Here is a 20,196-nt window from a genome sequence, read left to right as displayed (position 1 = left end):
CACGTGAGGTACTTGTTCCTCTATTCGGCCCTGGTTAGGCCTCATCTAGAGTATTGCGTCCAGTTCTGGGCTCCACAATTCAAGAAGGATGCAGACAAGCTGGAGCGTGTTCAGAGGAGGGCAACCAGGATGATCAGGGGTCTGGAAACAAAGCCCTATGAGGAGAGACTGAAGGAACTGGGCATGTTTAGCCTGGAGAAGAGAAGACGGAGGGGAGACATGAAAGCACTCTTCAAATACTTGAAAAGTTGTCACACAGAGGAGGGCCAGGATCTCTTCTCGATCCTCCCAGAGTGCAGGACATGTAATAACGGGCTCAAGTGACAGGAAGTCAGATTCCGGCTGGACATCAGGAAAAACTTCCTGACTGTTAGAGCAGTCCGACAATGGAACCAGTTACCTAGGGAGGTGGTGGGCTCTCCCACACTCAAGGCCTTCAAGAGGCAGATGGACAACCCTCTGTCATGTATGCTTTAGAGTGGATTCCTGCATTGAGCAGGGGTTGGACTTGATGACCTTATAGGCCCCTTCCAACTTTACTATTCTATGATTCTATGACGTGTGGTGTAGTCGCTAAAGTATCAGACAAGGAGTCTGGAGATCCGGGTTCTAGTCCCCACTCGGCCATGGAAACCCACTGGGTGACTTTGGGCCAGTCACAGACTCTCAGCTCAGCCTACCTCACAGGGTTGTTGTAAGGGCAATATGGAGAGGAGGATTATATCTGCTGCCTCGGGTTCATTGGAGGAAAAAAGGCGGGATATAAATGCAATAAATAATAATAATAATAATAATAATAATAATAATAATAATAATAATAATAATATCTCTCCCTGCCATCGAATCTTTCCCTTTACTGCGTTGAGTTCCGTTTCCCCAGGGTCACATGTCCTTCAAATCCCCGTCTCCTTTTGTAGCAACAGGGCCTTGCGTATAGGCGGACTTTTGTCATCCTCGCTGGTGACGTCCTCGAAAGACCCTGTATCCTTTTCCCCTTTTCTTTCATGTCTGTTTCTGCGTATGTGCGTTTGGGCGCCTCTAGTGGTACCATCCTTTTACTGCAAGTATTTTCACTTGGGTAAATATGGAATCGGTGGATCATCTTATACATGCAGCATTGCTGTCTCAGTGACTAGGACACCCTTGTACTTGTTCATTACAGCACCGCCGTCCACAGCAGAAGCTGCCTCCGTCATTGCGAAGGCATGGGGAAGAGGGAAGACAACGTAGTATCCCAAGCTGCAACATGCAGACAAATGAATAAGCGCTTCAGGCAGTTCTTCGTTTGGAGGCATCTGTGACCCAGCCATGTAATGATTTCCAGAAATCATTTATAGAAGTGAAGAACCTAAGAAATGCCCTGCTGGATCAGACCAAGGGTCCATCTAGTCCAGGACTCTGTTCACACAGTGGCCAACCAGCCATCGGCTAGGGATGAACAAGCATGCCATGGTGCGACAGCACCCTCCCGCCCATGTTCCCCAGCAACTGGTGCACACAGGCTTATTGCCTCAAATACTGGAGATAGCACACAACCATCAGGGCTAGTAGCCCTGGATAACCTTCGCCTCCAGGAACTTCTCCAACTCCCTTTTGAAGCCATCCAGACTGGTGGCCATCACTACATCTTGTGGGAGTGAGTTCCATAATTTAACTCTGCACTGTGTGAAGAAGTCCTTCCTTTTATTTGTCCTGGATCTCTCACCAATCAGTTTCATGGGATAACCCTGGGTTCCGGTATATTGAAAGCGGGAGAAAAATGTCTCCCTGTCCACGTTCTCCACACCATGCATAATTTTGTCCACCTCTATCCTGTCTCCCCTCAGGAAAACAAATTCACAGTTAAAAGATGGGTGTCGCTTGGCATAATAATAATAATAATAATAATAATAATAATAATAATAATAATAATAATATTTCTTACCCACCTCTCCCTTTGGATCGAGGTGAGCAACAACGTTAGTACAGGAATAACACATCTTAAAAATTCTTGATTTTACGTTGATCTGGGAAGGCCTGCTGGAAAAGGCTAGTCTTTAAGGCTGCTTTAAAATCACAAAGAGAGTTAATTTTACGCATCTCCTCTGGCAGGCCCTTCCACAATCTGGGGGGCGACAGAAGAAAAGGTCCTCTGGGAAACTGATGTCAGCCTAGTTTTAGCTGACTGAAGTAAGTTCACCCCAGAGGACCTGAGTGTGACCAAGAACGAATTTGGGATTATTTAAGAGCATAACCTGCATATGTGCTAGAAGTGTGTTGCTGCAGCAGAAACAGCTAATCCTATTCATAGAATCATAGAACCATAGAATAGCAGAGTTGGAAGGGGCCTACAAGGCTATCGAGTCCAACTCCCTGCTCAAGGCAGGAATCCACCCTAAAGCATCCCTGACAGAGGGCTGTCCAGCTGCCTCTTGAAGGCCTCTAGTGTGGGAGAGCCCACAACCTCCCTAGGTCACTGATTCCATTGTCGTACTGCTCTAACAGTCAGGAAGTTTTTCCTGATCATAGAATCATAGAATAGCAGAGTTGGAAGGGGCCTACAAGGCCATCGAGTCCAACCCCCTGCTCAATGCAGGAATCCACCCTAAAGCATCCCTGACAGATGGTTGTCCAGCTGCCTCTTGAAGGCCTCGAGTGTGGGAGAGCCCACAACCTCCCTAGGTAACTGGTTCCATTGTCGTACTGCTCTAACAGTCAGGAAGTTTTATTCTAGAACTTCTGTTTCCACAGACTCTCTTCAGGTGTGAGGTTTCCACAATGCAGATATAACGTCAGACGGGCCTGGCTAGTTGAATCTTATCTTTTAAGAATGGTTTATTGTGTTAATCCAAGGCCACAGCTAGACCTAAGGTTTATCCTGGGATCATCCAGGGTTCGCCCCTGCCTGAGCACTGGATCCCCTTTGTGTCACCTAGATGAACAGGTTTGACCCCTGGACGATCCAGGGATAAACCTTAGGTCTAGCTATGGCCCTAGTCACCAGAATTGGGGAGGCAGACGCACCCCTGCCGTTTGGTGGGTTGGGGTTTGGCACTCCCCCAGGAATGAGCAACAGGTGCAGAAAATGGAAAGCAGAACAGGAAAAGAGAAAGAACACACACACACACACACGTACACACTTAAACCCACATAATGGACAAACAATGTGGGAAAATCAAACTTCCTCTTTCGAAGAGATAAAAGTTGCAGCCCGCTTAGCACAGCTTGGAGAGAGAGAGAAAGAGAGAGAGAGAGGTTGTGATAATCTCCAGGAATAGCCCAAAACGATCTGAGCTATCCAGCAGCAACCATGGGGGACTCTGGCACCTACATCAGACATATTGAACTTCTTGGCTACGAGAAGAGATTTTTCCCAAGCCAACACTATGTAAGTACCTGGAAATTAATGCAATTGCCTCGGATACATTTGCAAGTATCTGATTCAGCCCAGTTTAGGTTCATGGGTGTGGGTGGGTGGGTGGGTGGAGCAGGCAGCTGGTGTGCAGAAAGTCGCTGTCCAGATCTTTTATTTTAATTAATTAATTTATTTTTTATTACATTTATATACCGCCCCATAGCTGAAGCTCTCTGGGCGGTTTACAAACGTTTAAAACAGTGAACATTAAAAAGAAATATACAGAAATTTAAAACCATCAAAAGCATAAAAACCACACCCAGCGTTCCTGACTATTTGCCTGTGCTGGCAAGGGCTTCTGGCACATAACATCCGGAGATCTGCCCATCCTGGTCTAGTGAACTGGAATGGGAATATTTGTGTGAATGACAGGGTTAGGAAGAGCCACAACACAGAGGAAGAGAATTTACTGCGTATTGCAGGCTCCAGGGTTCAATCTCCAAGTCTTCAGTTGAAAGGATTTCAGGCAGCAGGACTGAGCCCATCTGAGCGTCAAACAGCTTGTACAACCAGGAAGCTCTTCCTAACGTTTAGTCAAAGCGCCCTGCCTTGAAATTGGAGCACATCAGTTCGGGTCCTGCCCTCTTGGCTCCATCTTCGATGTGATAGCCCTTCACATATCTCAAGTTGGCGACCACCATATCACCTCTTCTCCAGACTGAAGATACCCAACGCCTTTGAGCTGGTTTCCTTGAATTTACATACCACATGGATACTGTTTTATACTGTTGTTTTTTATATATTTTTGATGGTTTTAAATTTTGTATACTTTTTTTTTTTTAAATGTCCACTGTTTTTAACTTTTGTAAACCGCCCAGAGAGCTTCGGCTATGGGGCGGTATACAAATTTAAGAAATAAATAAATAAACGTAATATAGAAAGGTAACAGGACCATGCAGAAGACACCTTGGCTTTAACTATGGTGGTTAAGCCAGAAAGCCAGGCCGTGTTCAGAAGGCACCTTAAACCATGGCTTTAATCACGGAGAATAAGGCTTTTTGCTTTATTCACCATGGCTAAAGCCATGGTTTAAGGTGTCTTCTGAACAGAGCCAATATTAAATACATTTTTCAAAGCCCACCTTTTCTACCAAGTGCTCTCCACAACCCCTCCTGACCTTCCTTTCCCGTAAAAAGTAGAATCGAATCATGAGCATGGCATTAAAATCAAGCTGTAATCCTAAGTGTCTTTAGCAGTTAACTTCATCACAATCAATAGGATTCATATCAAGTAGGATTCACATCAAATTTCAGCCAGGTTGGGTGTGTGGGTGTTAATGTGAGATATACTCGTAGTTTTCTTTCAGAAATGTACTGTTAGATAAAATGTAATGACTCTCCCAAGAAATACAATCCTTTTGGCTTCTTTCGTACTCCGCAATATGTGTTTTAATGGAAGGCCCTATTGCAGCTTTCCCCAACCTGGGGAAAGACAGATGTTTTCGACCACAACTCCCAGCATTCCTGGCCATGCTGTCTGGGGCTGATGGGAGTTGAAACCTAGCACATCTGGAGGGCATCAGGTTGGGGAAGGCTACCCTACTTTATCTAAGCTCAAGTCTATGCCACTGCACTAAATGCTTCTTCATCCCCTCCATCGGTTTTTCCTTTTGTGTTTTCTCGTTTGTAAGTTCCTTGGGGCAGGGGGCTGTCTTCTTGCCATCCTCAAGTGCTGTGCACCCTGATGGTGTTCATCTGCTCTCCTTGTCAGGTTTACATGTTTCTGGTGAAGTGGCAAGATCTCACTGAAAAAGTTGTGTATCGGAAGTTCACCGAGATATACGAGTTCCATGTAAGTAAGGATTTGATGTGTGCTGCTTTCAGAGTATGAGGTTAATGCTGTGATCCTGTGCACACTAACTAAGGAGTAAAACTCATAGGGGACTTACTTTTGAGTAAACATGGATAGGTCTGGTCTGCCAGGCTGCGATCCTAAGTATGTATACTTTCCCTGGGAACAGGTCCCATGAAACACAGTGAGCCTTCCTTCTGAATTGGCCAGACTGACACCACATGCAGGAAATTGTAGTTGATTTAATTGTAAATTGTGGTCAATTCATCTGGATTAAATCTGCAATAAATCTGCATATGGGGGAAAGATAAATTGTAAAGGGGAAAAACTTCACTTTTAAGTGACGCACACATGTTTTGCATCGTTTTGGAAGAGGCAAACTTTCTTTTTCTAGTTTTTGTAAGTAGTCACATATATCTGCTTCCTTGTTCATTGAAAGCATAAGAGAATTATAGCTTCCAAATCGCGGGAGGTACTGGTTCCTCTCTTTTCGGCCCGGGTTAGGCCTCATCTAGAGTATTGCGTCCAGTTCTGAGCGCCACAATTCAAGAAGGATGCAGACAAGCTGGAGCGTGTTCAGAGGAGGGCAACCAGGATGGTCAGGGATCTGGAAATAAAGCCCTATGAGGCGAGACTGAAAGAACTGGGCATGTTTAGCCTGGAGAAGAGAAGATGGAGGGGAGACATGAGAGCACTCTTCAAATACTTAAATGGTTGTCACACAGAGGAGGGCCAGGATCTCTTCTCGATCCTCCCAGAGTGCAGGATATGGAATAATGGGCTCAAGTGACAGGAAGCCAGATTCCGGCTGGACATCAGGAAAAACTTCCTGACTGTTAGAGCAGTACGACAATGGATCCAGTTCCCTAGGGAGGTGGTGGGCTCTCCCACACCAGACTCCTTCAAGAGGCAGCTGGACAGCCCTCTGTCAGGGATGCTTTAGGGTGGATTCCTGCATTGAGCAGGGGGTTGGCCTCGGTGGCCTTGTAGGCCCCTTCCAACCTCTACAGCAGGTTCCTTGCTCTCTTGGTCGCCAATATGCACTCAGAGGGGTGTCGCCAATCCACACGGAAATTCCCAAAGTGGAGAAGGCCTTCCTCACCCGTGACTCCCCTCTGGTATTCACCCTCTTTCGGATTTTTGAGCCGGCTGACTTGGGCTGAGTCGTATTATGAAATCCAAACATTGCCAGGCGTTTCCCTTCTTTTGAAAGCTGAGGCAAGCCACAAAAGAGAAGTCCGTTGCTGATTCTTCTAACAACTTTGTTTTTTTGTTTTGTTTTATGTTTTGGGTGGACCGATGTGGAAACCCTTTTGGGGGCTGCACTGTCAGGATGTCATGCGTTCAAGAAACGCAGCTTTTCTAGTTACCCGTGTTCCGTCTCTATGTACTCGAAGACAGCCCCTGTTTCCTGGTCAATGTCCAATGTCAATTTCCCCTTCTCTGCCATTCCACATATAGAAGTCAACTGAACAGGTAGTTGAATCTTAAGTCAATATGGAGATGGACATCAGGAAAAACGTCTGATGTTCTGATGCTGGCCATCAGGAAAAACTTCCTGACTGTTCATAGAATCATAGAATACCGTATTTCTTCGATTGTAAGACGCACACTAATTTCAGTACCACCAATAGAAAAAAACCCCCCTAAGACACACCCGCGATTCTAAGACGCACCCCATTTTTAGAGCTGTTTATATGGGGGGGGGAAAGTGTGTCTTTTCCCCCCATATAAGCAAAGGGTGGATTATTTTTGCCCAGACATTCAGCTAAATGTTCAGGCTCCTCTCTCCCTTCTCTCCCTAGAAAGCTTTGAAGGAGATGTTTCCAATTGAATCCGGGGATATCAATGTAGAGAACAGGATCATCCCGCATTTGTCAGGTAAGCCGCTTGGCGAGAAGGTTGCCGATCCGTGGCGGTGTTCTGGTCCACGACAGGTGTGAACGATGCCACTGCAAGGACGCACTCCTGATTGGGCCGGGATTCCCTGCCATGTGTAGGTTTGTGTGTAGGATCTGTTAAATATCCGGGGAGTGGAGGCTGGTGGCTCCGATATCAGTGGGGCGGTGAGTCCACTCTGGGTTTCAGTTGGAACCAGACAGAACTCTAAAGGAGCTCTCCACGGTCCGATGACAGTGGGGCGGTGAATCCGGGATTTCACCGCCCCATTGACCTCGGACCTTGGAGAGCTCCTTAAAAGAGAAGTCTAAAGTCAGCACCCATGCCGATAACAAAGAAACAAAAAGTTGTGGCATTGCATTCCCACAAGCCCTAGCGCCACTAAATCCTTTGAGGACGCAATCCTAATTTTTTCCTGCCCTCAACTATCGTAAGCCTGTGAACTCAGGCTTACAAGCGCCCAACGTGCCCTTCTCATAGAATCCTAGAAGAGTAGAGTTAGAAGGGCCTACAAGGCCATCAAGTCCAACCCTCTGCTCAGTGCAGGAATCCACCTTAAAGCATCCCTGACAGATGGCTGTCCAGCTGCCTCTTGAAGCCCTCTAGCGTGGGAGAGCCCACAACTTCCTTAGGTCATGGGTTCCATTGTCGTACCACTCTAACTGTCAGGAAGTTAGGACGCGGTTTACAGCAAAACAGGTAAGGAAATAAAATAACTAGGTTGCAATGTGTGCTCCAAAACAGCACCTCCCCAAATTTCAGCACCAGCCTTGCTTTTAACGTCTCCATGTTTCAATATCAGCAAGCCCTGGAATTTTAAAAAATCCATTGCCACGCCCCAAGGTCCCCAATTTACATTAAGCTGTGGGAAACGGGCGACCCGGGTCCTAGGCTGCAGCACACAGATGTTCACCTCTTGTGAGTAAGACAGTAATCTATTTAGAGCTTTGGTTTTGTCAGAATCAGTGGGCATGCAGCAGCGTGGGTTTGAGGAACTGAAAGAACGGTTCTGTTTCAGCCAGCGAACCAAGTATAGACGCGTGTGGTTGAAAGTGAGGATGGGGTGATGTTGGCCCTGCGGTTGTGCCATTATTTATTTATTTATTTACAATATTTATATACCGCTTCCAAGTTCAAACAAAACAAAAAAAGAATAAAACACTTTAAAATAGATTTAAGACTTTTAAAGACTTAGACTGAAAGAACTGGGCATGTTTCGCCTGTAGAAGAGAAGATTGAGGGGAGACATGATAGCACTCTTCAAATACTTAAAAGGTTGTCACACAGAGGAGGGCCAGGATCTCTTCTCGATCCTCCCAGAGTGCAGGACACGGAATAACGGGCTCAAGTTAAAGGAAGCCAGATTCCAGCTGGACATTAGGAAAAGCTTCCTGACTGTTAGAGCAGTACGACAATAGAACCAGTTACCAAGGGAGGTTGTGAGCTCTCCCACACTAGAGGCCTTCAAGAGGCAGCTGGACAAGCATCTGTCCGGGATGCTTTAGGGTGGATTCCTGCCTTGAGCAGGGGGTTGGACTCGATGGCCTTGTAGGCCCCTTCCAACTCTGCTATTCTATGATTCTATGATTCGATGAAAATTCAAGACTTTTCTCTTCTCCCAGGCGTTTTAACAGCATTTAACGACATTAAGTTTGTTTTTAATGGACCCCAGAATTGTTGTTTTTAAATGAATACTGTTGTTTTTATACTGGTTTTTTTATGTTTTTGATGGTTTTTAAATTTTGTATAGTTTTAATGTTTACCATTTTTAATTGTTGTAAACCGCCCAGAGAGCTTCGGCTGTGGGGTGGTATATATATGTAATAAAATAAATAAATTTTTAAAAGAAGCAAAAGGTACAGTGAGCTGTGGCTGGTGATTAAGGAAAGGCTTCCTGGAATAATGAGGTTTTCAGGAGGCGCCAAAAGGAATACAAAGTTGGCGTCTTAGCTAAAGTCTTAGTTATGTGATCCCTTTCTGGTAACTCCGGTGTCAGTGGGCCAGTGAATCCAGAACCAGGGTTTTGTCAGAGCTCTGAAGGAGCTATCCAATGTCAGTGTGGTGCTCTGCACTTTGGAGAACTCCTTGAGAATTCTGACTGGTTCTGACTAAAACCCAGAACAGATCTGTCCCTGTGATATTGGAGTCACCAACATCCACTGTTATCAAGCCAGGCTACCGGCTCTCATTCCTTTCAGCAGGAGAGTGGGAGGCCGTGCTTTTAGATTTTGGGTTGGATGGTCCATCCATCAGTGGCACGTGCGGACAGTTGTAGATTCAACTCTGGGAAAGCCCAGTTGAAAGGGTCAGGTAGCAGGTGACGGAAAACACCTTGATCCACAAGACACACCCCGGAGAGACCCTGGCAGTCAGAACAGGCAGTCCTGGAGTGGATCGATCAAGAATCTAGCCTGGTGGAAGACATTTTTTTCTAAGCTCCGTCCAATCCGTCTGTCTAGCACCCAAGTGGTTCGACAGCCAACGATCCACCGAAAACCGGCAGAACACACTGACCGAGTACTCAACTGCGTTGATCAGCCTTCCTCGCAAGATCTCCCGATGCGCGCACGTGCTGAACTTCTTCAGGGTCAGACCGGACGACCTGAATCCACCGACAGTGAGCCAGTGAGTAGCAGTGGAAGTCATGTTGGTTTAACGGCCGTTGGCGGGCCTGCTGGGGCGGCGGTGGCGGGCAGGATTTAAATAAAACCAAACATGACATCAGCCTGTGAGGGTTGTGGCTGCGTGGTTTCGATTTCTCTCCTCTTCGTGCACCAAAACGCATTTGCCCGGGCCGAGTTGCTGGTTTTCTCAGCCCTGTTTCTTGAGATAACATTTAACTGTAGGGCTGTGCTCCGCTCCGTTTCGGGTCGTAGAAGCCCGATTCCAAAGGCGGATCCGAATCGGGTCGGGGGAGCTGCGGATCGAGGCGAAGCGGTTCGCCTCAATCTGGAGCTCCGAATGCTGGTAAGTGTCAAATTTATCTCGGAGGAGCTTCACTGAAGCGAAGGGCAGGGAAGGGGAACCATGAGGCAGGAGCTGGATTTTAAAAAATTTCTTTAGGGAGAAATCCGACGGCCCCTAGACTGCATCTGAGGGGCCATCGGTACTTCGGATTCCCAGATCCGAGGTTGGAGAGAGCGCTCCGACCCTGGAATCCCTCTTCCTCTGGCAGCTGGCATTGAAAGAACCAACTGGCTGCCTCTCCGAATTCAGGGACACAATCCTGGAGAGGGGGAAAAGGGGCGTTCTGGTGGGCAGGGGATGGGGGGAGACTGGAAAGGCCAGGATATGAGCTATCCTGAAGCCTCCCCCAACTGCTTCCCTCCCCCTTGAAACTCCTCAGCTAGACGGGCAAAAAAAGGCCATCTAGAGAAAAATGCAGAGCAGACACAGACTGATGGGCTCAAGTTTCAGGAAGCCAATTTCTGGCAGAACATCAGGGGAAATGTCCTGAGTATTAGAGCAGTACGACAATAGAGCCAATGACCTAAGGAGGTGGTGGGCTCTCCCACACTAGAGGCCTTCAAGAGGCAGCTGGACAACCACCTGTCAGGGATGCTTTAGGGTGGATTCCTGCATTGAGCAGGGGGTTGGACTCGATGGCCTTAGAGGCCCCTTCCAACTCTACTCTTCTAGGATTCTATGAGAAGGGCGCATTGGGCACTTGTAAGCCTCTGAGTTCACAGGCTTACGATCGTTGAGGGCAGGAAAAAAATTAGGATTGCATCCTCAAAGGATTTAGTGGCGCTAGGGCTTGTGGGAATGCAAGGCCACAACTTTTTGTTTCTTTGTTATCGGCATGGGTGCTGACTTTAGACTTCTCTGTTCCCTCTGAGCTTAGCCGCAATCCTCCCAGCAGCTGGGTTTCCCCCAACACCTATGTTATGATGTCATTGTTCCCTTCCCTCGTGAAGACTCAACGTCTCTCTCAGCCAGCCGTGACTCCTCCTCCTCCTCGCTCTTCCCTCAAATCAACCGTCTGCGTTCTTTTTCTGTTTCTTGGCAACTTGCTCCTTTCCCTCCACCCGCTGCTGTATCTATCGGATTCTTTCAACTCCTCCTACAATATCGTAACGGCTTTTTGTCTTCCCTCTCCTGCAGCGTCAAGAAACCAGAAGCCTTTTTAATGCCAAAGGATTCCAAGAAGATTGCAGCAGGTAGGGAGAACAGACGTGGCCAAATCTTTCCCTATCTTCTTGCGGTACCTTCCTATGGTGGCCACATGGAACCTCCATGTTCCAAGGTTGTCTACCTGAGTAGCAGTTGCTGGAGAGCACATGGCCTTTGCATGAAAGTTTCTGGGTGGGAAGCTGGTCTGATCCAGCAGCAGGGCTCACCTTAGTTCCATTGCAATTGAGGGGGTGGTGGTGTAATTCATAGACTCCCATGTGGAGTGGAAGGAAAAGGAAAGGCACCTCTCGTGCAAGCACTGAGTCATTACTGACTCTTGGAGGGTCGCCAGCTTTCGCTGACGTTTTCTTGGCAGGCCTTATAGCGGGGTGGTTCGCCGTTGCCTTCCCCGGCCGTGATTACCTTTCCCCCAGCTAGCTGGGTACTCATTTTACCGACCTCGGGAGGATGGAAGGCTGAGTCGACCCGAGCCGGCTGCCTGAAACCAGCTTCCGCTGGGATCGAACTCAGGCCGTGGGGAGAGTTTCAGCTGCAGAAACTGCTGCTTTACCGCTCTGTACCACATGAGGCTCTTTGTGGAGTAGAAACCCACTTTTTATTTTAACTAAAATGGCAGTGAGCAGTGCCAGGGCTCAAGCCTACCTTTTAAGTTTCTGCTGTGCTACTTTGTCCCAGAAGGAGGGAGTTACAGCCAATTCGATGGTGAGGGAGAAACACTCTGAAAGAGTGCAGGGACACGGAATAACGGGCTCAAGTTACAGGAAGTGAGATTCCGGCTGGACGTCAGGAAAAACTTCCTGGCTGTTAGAGCAGTACGACAGTGGAACCTATTACCACTGGTCGTGGGCTCTCCCACACAAGAGGCCTTCAAGAGGCAGCTGGACAGCCATCTGTCAGAGATGCTTTAAGGTGGATTCCTGCATTGAGCAGGGGGTTGGACTCGATGGCCTTGTAGGCCCCTTCCAACTCTACTACTCTATGATTCTATGTTCAGGAAAAACGTGCTGACTGTTAGAGCAGTACGACAATGGAACCAGTGACCTAGGGAGGTGGTGGACTCTCCCACACTAGAGTCATTCAAGAGGCAGCTGGACAACCCTCTGTCAGGTATTTAAGGTGGATTCCTGCATTGAGCAGAGGGTTGGACTGGATGGCCTTAGAGGCTCCTTCCAGCTCTGCTATTCTATGATTCTATGTGCGTGCCTACATGCAGTGTGCTCACCTTGTATAGGCTGGGACTAATCCATGCCTTGGGAGCCCAGCTCCAGTGAACCCAGGCACCACCTTTGGCTCTTGGGAGTCCCCTAATCACAACTGCTCCTCTTCTTATAGACATTACGGGGCCCATCATCCTGCAGACGTATCGGGCCATTGGCGACTATGAGAAGAGCTCCAGAACGGAGATGGGAGTCACGACGGGGGACATGGTGGACGTCGTGGAGAAAAGCGAAAGCGGTAAGAGGGGTGGCGGTTTCCTCCACGGGCTATGGAGCAGGGCTGGCTTTACCATTATGTCAGATCGTCCAGCACTTTGGCTGCAGCAGCTGCAGGGAGACCCTTGAGCAGGGATCCGAGGAAAAGAAAGGCAAGGAGTGAGGAATCCCAGCAGCACCAACAACAGGAGCAGGGCAGGCAAAGGGAGCCAATGAGTCACAGTGTTCCCATTTGGCCAATGGTCAGGAATGCTGGGAGGTTGGGTTGACAACCTAGAACCGATGGCAACCTAGAACCACTGACAACTTAGAACTGATGGGTGCTGGGAGGTTGGGTTGAATGCTGGGAGGTTGGGTTGACTACCTAGAACCGTTGACTACCTAGAACCGTTGACTACCTAGAACCGCCGATAACCTAGAACCGACGGATGGTCTAGATGAATTTGAAGAAGGAACCCGACTACACAGGTTGGGAAAGGCTGCTGCGGCTTAAAGCTAGGACTTTAAGCATGAAAAGCAAGGCCTCTACCATTCAGCCACAGGTTACAATGCAGTCCTTGCTAATAAAACAAGATGGCGACACTCCCCTGATGTTTCACATTCTAAGCGGCTTTTCTCTCCTCATTCCAGGCTGGTGGTTCTGTCAGCAAACGAACAAACGTGGTTGGGTGCCCGCTGCCTACCTAGAACCGATGGATGGTCCAGATGAAACTGAAGAACAAGCACCCAACTATGCAGGTAGAACAGTCTTCTGAGTTGTCCCAGCGATGCTCAGGTCTCAGTTGGCCATCGAGCCAAGTACAATTTAGAGAAGGGACCTTAGTTTAATTCTGGACAGTGTTGTGATGTATGAAACTGGTTCATCTAAATGAATTACAAACCAGAACTAAACCCTCATAAATGCTTCTGGATTACACTTGCGTGAACTCATACACCTTGACAGGTTGATTTTTCCATGAAAATAATTCCATAAATGTCCTTCAGTGTCCTTTTGACCTTACAGAGCTCTCTTAAATCTTAACTTTAAAAAATAAATAAATCCCATAATATTACGGGTCAACATTAAAAGTTCTTTTGTGCTTTTCCTCTTCTAAAACTCTCTAATAATATCCATAACTGGTAAATTGTTTGTGAGATCCCTATCTGGAGTATATCGATTTTAACTTCTGAAAGAAAATGTGTATCAGGAGGACAACCTACAAATGCAAAGTTTAGCATCCTCAGAATTCGTTTCTCCCTTCTTTTCACGTGTTTTAAAGAAGCAACCTAAATAAATAGCAATGGGATATTTCTTGGGCTTTTGTTTTAAAACGCTGAGTTAGCTCTGAACCTTTCATAATTCGCAACTTTTTTTTCCTGCTAAGGCGAGGTCTACGTTGTCCGAAAAGGCTACACAGCTGCCCAGGAAGATGAAATCACACTGAAGGAGGGAGAAACCACTGAAGTTATCCATAAATTGCTTGATGGTTGGTGGGTTGTCAGGTGAGGCCCCAAGGCTGCACGCCAGGAATGACTGATGAAGGCAACCATCTAATGGTCTGTCCTTCCAGTTTCTGGTACTTGGAGATCTCCAGAAATCCATTGTGGAGGTCCATCCCATGGAGGTCCATCCCGTGGAGGTCCATCGCATGGAGGTCCATCCCGTGGAGGTCCATCCCATGGAGGTCCATCCCATGGAAGTCCATTGCATGGAGGTCCATCGCATGGTCCATCGCATGGAGGTCCATCCTCTCTGAATTTGTTTCCTCAGTTTCTTCTCATCCTGTCGGAATTAGTCCTTTATTCAGAAGGACTACTTCTGTACAACTTTACGCACCATCAGCTATTAAATGAATGTGTGGACATTGATGGTTGGGTCAGTTGGGGACATGATGTTGAGGGTGGGATCGTGGTCCCGCTGTCTCCGCCATGCATTGGATGCATGCATTGGAAGGGCTCAAGTGAACATCCTTAATGACGCCAACGTAATGGGTAATATATATGGGGACCCAAGGTTCAAAGTCTCAGGTGTAAAGAAAAAAAGAGAGAGTTGGAACCTAACCCACAAAAATATAATTGAGATTCAACCGCTACCACAAGATGTGGTGACGGCCACCAATTTGGATGGAATTAAAAGGGGGTTGGATAAATTCCTGGAGGCGAAGGCTATCCATGGCTACTAGCCCTGATGGTTGTGTGCTATCTCCAATATTCGAGGCAGTAAGCCTGTGTGCACCAGTTGCTGGGGAACATGGGCGGGAGGGTGCTGTTGCACCATGTCCTGCTTGTTCATCCCTGGCCGATGGCTGGTTGGCCACTGTGTGAACAGAGTCCTGGACTAGATGGACCCTTGGTCTGATCCAGCAGGGCTCTTCTGATGTTCTTAAAGCAAATGGCTAAAAAAGTCACACGGTCAGAATGTATCTGAATTAGCCAGGCAGGGCTTGAGCTAAAGCCAGAAGTGGATCCTAGGTGACACAAAGACCTTCTGGTTCAGCCAAATCATTCGCAACTTGCATTTCTTGAAATGGACTTACTCAGCGTTGTGGTTCGGAATCTGTGTGCAGTAGCACCCTCAACATGCTTCTGCTGGCATGTGTATAAAAATCAAGTCGTGTCATTTCTTAAATACCAGGAAGGATGAAACCACTGGCTATTACCCGTCCATGTACCTGCAGAAATCAGGGGAAGAGAGCCCAGCAGAGAACGTTCACCTGAGGAACAAAGTGGCCCCACCACGAAGGTAGGGTGTGTGTGGGTGTGTGTGTCTGTCTGTATGTAGGCCTCTCCTGGACAGGGATCACTTGGCCACGGTGGTACAGGCACTGGTAGCCTCAAGGCTGGATAACTGCAATGCGCTCTACGTGGGGCTGCCCTTGAAGCTGCTCCGGAAGCTGGAGCTAGTGCAGAATGCTGCAGCTCGGCTGTTGTCTGGAGCTGCCCCTTTCCAGCATGGAACTCCTCTGCTGAGGGAACTGCACTGGCTGCCTATTCGCTACCGGGCCAGGTTGAAGGTTCTTGTACTTGTGCACAAAGCCCTAAACAACTTGGGGACAGGATCCCTGAGAGAGAGAGCGCCTTCTCCCTTACCAACCTGCCCGGTCACTGAGGTCATCCGAGGGCCTGCTCCTGGTGGTTCCACCTAGATCCATCCTCCGATTGGAATCCACCAGGGGAAGAGCCTTCAGCGTGGTGGCCCCCCTCCTGTGGAATTCCCTGCCTCTGGAGGTCAGGCAGGCTCCGACCTTGTACTCCTTTCGGCGCCTCCTGAAAACATCTTTATTCCAAGAAGCCTTTCTCTAACATGCAGCCTTGGATTTCTGATTTTTGCTTCTTTTTAAATTTTGTTTCAACTGTTTTATTCTGTTTTTATTTTCATTTTACCTTGTACACCGCTCCGAAATTTTTCAATGGGGAGCGGTATATAATAATAATAGGTTGACGGAGATCAGCCTTTGCCAACCGGGCATCTTCCAGATGTTTTCTACTGCAGCTTATTTGGAGAAGACTGGGGCAGATGTTCTGGCTAGCCTTTGGTAGATTTGGCTAATTAAAAGCATATCAGCACCGTAGGTGTATAGCAGGTTATATTAGCCACGCGCTCTGCACAGGGAATCCTGGGAGCTGTAGTCCTGCGTGAGGAGCAAAGGATCTCAGAGCATCCTTGATCCTCATTATCAAGAATTCCCAGCATTTTTTTTTGCAGAGAGCTAGAATGGCATCAGAGCCACCAGCCCACCCCCACCCCCTGTGCATCTCCCCCAAAGTCATGTCCTGATGGTGCTTATGGTGATGGGTCAAGCAGAGATGCCGGGGGAAAAAAAGCCCCAACTCTTTCCCTTTCTCCTTCCGAAACGGCAGATCCACCATCCGAAACAGCAAAAGCATCCACAATCAAAGCCGCAAGCAGATCAGCCAGGAGACGTACAGGCGAAACAGCATAAAATTCATGCAGAGCAGAAAGAAGCTGAAGACCAACCTCCTGAACAAAGCCAGCACCATCAGTAAGTTTGCGGGGATCTCCCTTAGGCCCCTTGTTTAGTTAAATGTCTTCTATACTGAACAGTCTCCTTCATTTCTTTTTCTTTTCTTCCTCTTCCCTCCCCATCGCCTTTTCCTTGTGTGTCGTGTCTTTTTTAGAATAGCCTGAGGGCAGGGACTGTCTTCTTTACCGATCAATTGTAAGCCGCTCCGAGAGGCTGTTCACACATTGTTCACACATTGGGGCTGTTCACACAACTTGCTAACCCATACCTAGAAACTGAGTGTTTGTTTTGAACTGTTTGTTTTGAACTGTGGGTTAGCCTCTTGTCTGAACGCAGCCAGGGCGGCTTATTAACCATGCAGAGTGGTTTATTTTTTTCTCAACAAGCCGCTTCGGGAACCCATGGTTTGTTGCTGGTTTGTTCAGGGTGGTTAACACGCCACGCTGCACGGTTAGCAAGCCACCGTAGCTGAGTTCAGACAGCGCAAGAAACCACTCTGCGGAAAACATGCCGTGTTCAGAGACCACACACTAGCCCACAGTTCAGCAAACAACCCATGGTTCAAATCAACCCACACTCAGCCACTGAAGGTGGGTTAGTGTGTTGTGTGAACAACAAGGACAACACAGACATGATACAAAAGGGGGAAAAAGTGGCGAAGGACTTTGGACAGCTCCTTTAGAGTTCTGACTTGAACACGGAGCGGATTCATAGAATCATAGAATCATAGAATAGCAGAGTTGGAAGGGGCCTACAAGGCCATCGAGTCCAACCCCCTGCTCAATGCAGGAATCCACCCTAAAGCATCCCTGACAGATGGTTGTCCAGCTGCCTCTTGAAGGCCTCTTGTGTGGGAGAGCCCACAACCTCACCAGGCAACTGATTCCATTGTTCACCCCACTGACATCGGAGTCACCAGCCTCCCCTGGAAGCTTCCCTATACCTGCTTTTCACTGAGCTGGGCCTGGACTGTACCACTCTAGCATGCAGATGGGGGGGGGCTTACACGACTGAATACCCCCCAGGCAAAACAAATCAACAAGGGAGTTTCAACGGTGGCCCCTCAATTATAGAATGATCTCCCCGATGAGGCCATTTCACAGCATTTAACAACATATGCTGTTAATGGACCCCAGAATAGCTGTTTTTATAAGAATACTGTGTTTTTATGCTGTTTATGTTTTTAAATGTTGTATCTTCGTTTTAACGTTTACTGTTTTTAACTTTGGTAAACTGCCCAGAGAGCTTCGGCTATGGGGCGGTGTATAAATGCAATTAATAAATACATAAATACATAAATAAATAAATAAATCACAACAAACATCTTGCACCCAGAAAACTAGCCTCTCAGGGAGAAAGCTTGGCTATTTCCAGGCACGTTAGTTCTCTACGTGCAGAGCATTTTGTTGACCACCTCAATGAGGACTGGTCCTCTGTCTAGCCTCAAGGTTAGACGGGAACAGATGCTGGGTCTGAAAGAAAGGCTTTCTCCACCCTGACAAAACGCAGCAGACGGGGCTTGCAGAAAGGACCTGCTGTGAAAACATGCCTGCTTTTTTCTTTCATTTTACAGTCGAGAAGGACGAGCAGGAGAGTAAGGCGCAACCAGCCATTCCTCCGAGACCCAGTAAGGATTTGATTCTGATCCGCTGCTCAGACAGCACAAAGAACAAGATCAAGTGAGGAAGGGGACCCCGCGGTTCATCCTTCTGCCCGCTGCGTCATCCCGAAGGGACCTGCCTGTCAAAATATGGATCTTGGGAGGTTCTTTGCTTCTGCACCGTATTCGGAACTTTGCAATTCTTCCTTCTAAATTACTAGCAATGCACAAGTGGCATTTGTGTACGTATGTGGAAAGATCACAATCGGGCAGAGTTTGACTGGAACTATTGTGCTAGATCTCCTGTGTGTGTGTGTGTTTCTTCCCATTAATAATAATAATAATAATAATAATAATAATAATAATAATAATAATAATATTTCCCACCTCTCCATTTGATCGAGGCGGGGAATAACCGCAAGCATAAAATACTGATTAAAAGCATAGTATACATTGTTAAAAACATTCTAAAAACATCCTAAAATTCCCCTGGGTAGGCCTGCAGGAAGAGATCAGTCTTGATAGTTTTCTTGAATGCTTCTAGACTGTCAAGTTGACGAGTCTTGGGAGCAGCAGAAGAGAAGGTCCTCTGGGTAATACCTGTCAGCCTAATTTTGGCAGGCTGAAGGAAATTCTTCCCAGAGGACCTGAGTGTGCGGAGCGGATTGTACGTGAGAAGGCGATCCCACAGGTAACCTGGACCCAAATCATGTAGGGCTTTAAAGGTGATCACCAGCACTTTATACTTTGCCCGAAAACTAATTGGCAGCCAGTGAAGAGATTTTAAAACTGGCCCATAAAAATCTTATGGACTCGTAACGTATTTGGCTTTGGTAAAATCCTACAGGTCAAAGTGTGATTGAGACACAGATGACTCAGGTGTTCAGTGGTCAATGGATTAACTGGAGAAATGAAGCTAGGATTCTATTAATACTTACCCCCGATGTATAATAATATAGACTGTTTTGTAAGCGCGTTTGGAGTAATTATGGCTATGTATGTTCAACTTATTATATGTATACGCAAGTGGACAAACGTTTGATAAATAAAGACGTTGGAGTGAAAATGCCATTTCCGGTCTTCTTTTAAGCAAGGCAGTTTTGGGTAAATGACAACCGTTGCGACACAGAGGAAATCTATGCCGTTCTTAGTTCACAGCTGCAGTTCCCCCAGAAAAAAAATATATTGTGTAAGACTCTTGCCGGGAAGGAAGGAATTCGCAACTCTTCCATCAGGGCTATCGTCAGAGGCAGTTTGTTTGCAAGTGATTTACAAGAAGTGGGGCTGCATAAAAAAAAAAAGTTGCAGTAACGCCACCTCTTAACATCAGCGCTCCCGTCTGCTTTAAGGTGGATTCCTGCATTGAGCAGGGGGGTTGGACTTGATGGCTTTAGAGGCCCCTTCCAACTCTACTTTTCTATGATTCTTTGTTCAGTATTCCTGCCAGCCAGCCGTGCCTTGTTTGGGATAACACCATTCCACCTGCTCCATCCTCATTTTCCGGTCTTTAAAATTCCTCAGCAAGACTACAACCGAGAAGGATCTTGGAGTTGTTGTAGATCGCAAGCTGAATATGAGCCAACAGTGCGATGTGGCTGCAAGAAAGGCCAATGCTATTTTGGGATGCGTTAATAGAAGTATAGCTTCCAAATCGCGTAAGGTACTGGTTCCTCTCTATTCAGCCCTGGTTAGGCCTCATCTAGAGTATTGCGTCCAGTTCTGGGCTCCACACTTCAAGAAGGACGCAGACAAGCTGGAGCGTGTTCAGAGGAGGGCAACCAGGATGATCAGGGGTCTGGAAACAAAGCCCTATGAGGAGAGACTGAAAGAACTGGGCCTGTTTAGCCTGGAGAAGAGAAGATTAAGGGGAGACATGAGAACACTCTTCAAATATTTAAAAGGTTGTCACACAGAAGAGGGCCAGGATCTCTTCTCGATCCTCCCAGAGTGCAGGACACGGAATAACGGGCTCAAGTTAAA

At 47.3% G+C, this 20,196-nt stretch overlaps 1 protein-coding gene across 1 annotated transcript; it reads left to right on the top strand.

The window, feature by feature from the left end:
- The first annotated feature begins 3,230 nt into the window (after positions 1-3,230).
- NCF1 (neutrophil cytosolic factor 1) lies at positions 3,231-19,282 on the top strand. The gene is made up of 11 exons (XM_063146389.1): positions 3,231-3,367; positions 5,105-5,185; positions 6,991-7,066; positions 9,544-9,709; positions 11,189-11,244; positions 12,551-12,673; positions 13,282-13,389; positions 14,016-14,133; positions 15,266-15,373; positions 16,492-16,634; positions 18,190-19,282. Exons 1-11 carry the CDS (start codon positions 3,290-3,292, stop codon positions 18,297-18,299), a joined length of 1,167 nt encoding a protein of 388 aa, XP_063002459.1. The 5' UTR covers positions 3,231-3,289; the 3' UTR covers positions 18,300-19,282.
- Positions 19,283-20,196: the final 914 nt, after the last annotated feature.

This window comes from Elgaria multicarinata, chromosome 22 (assembly GCF_023053635.1).
Source record: "Elgaria multicarinata webbii isolate HBS135686 ecotype San Diego chromosome 22, rElgMul1.1.pri, whole genome shotgun sequence".
Taxonomy (NCBI): Eukaryota; Metazoa; Chordata; class Lepidosauria; order Squamata; family Anguidae; genus Elgaria; species Elgaria multicarinata.
This window is presented reverse-complemented; position numbering and strand designations above follow the sequence as displayed.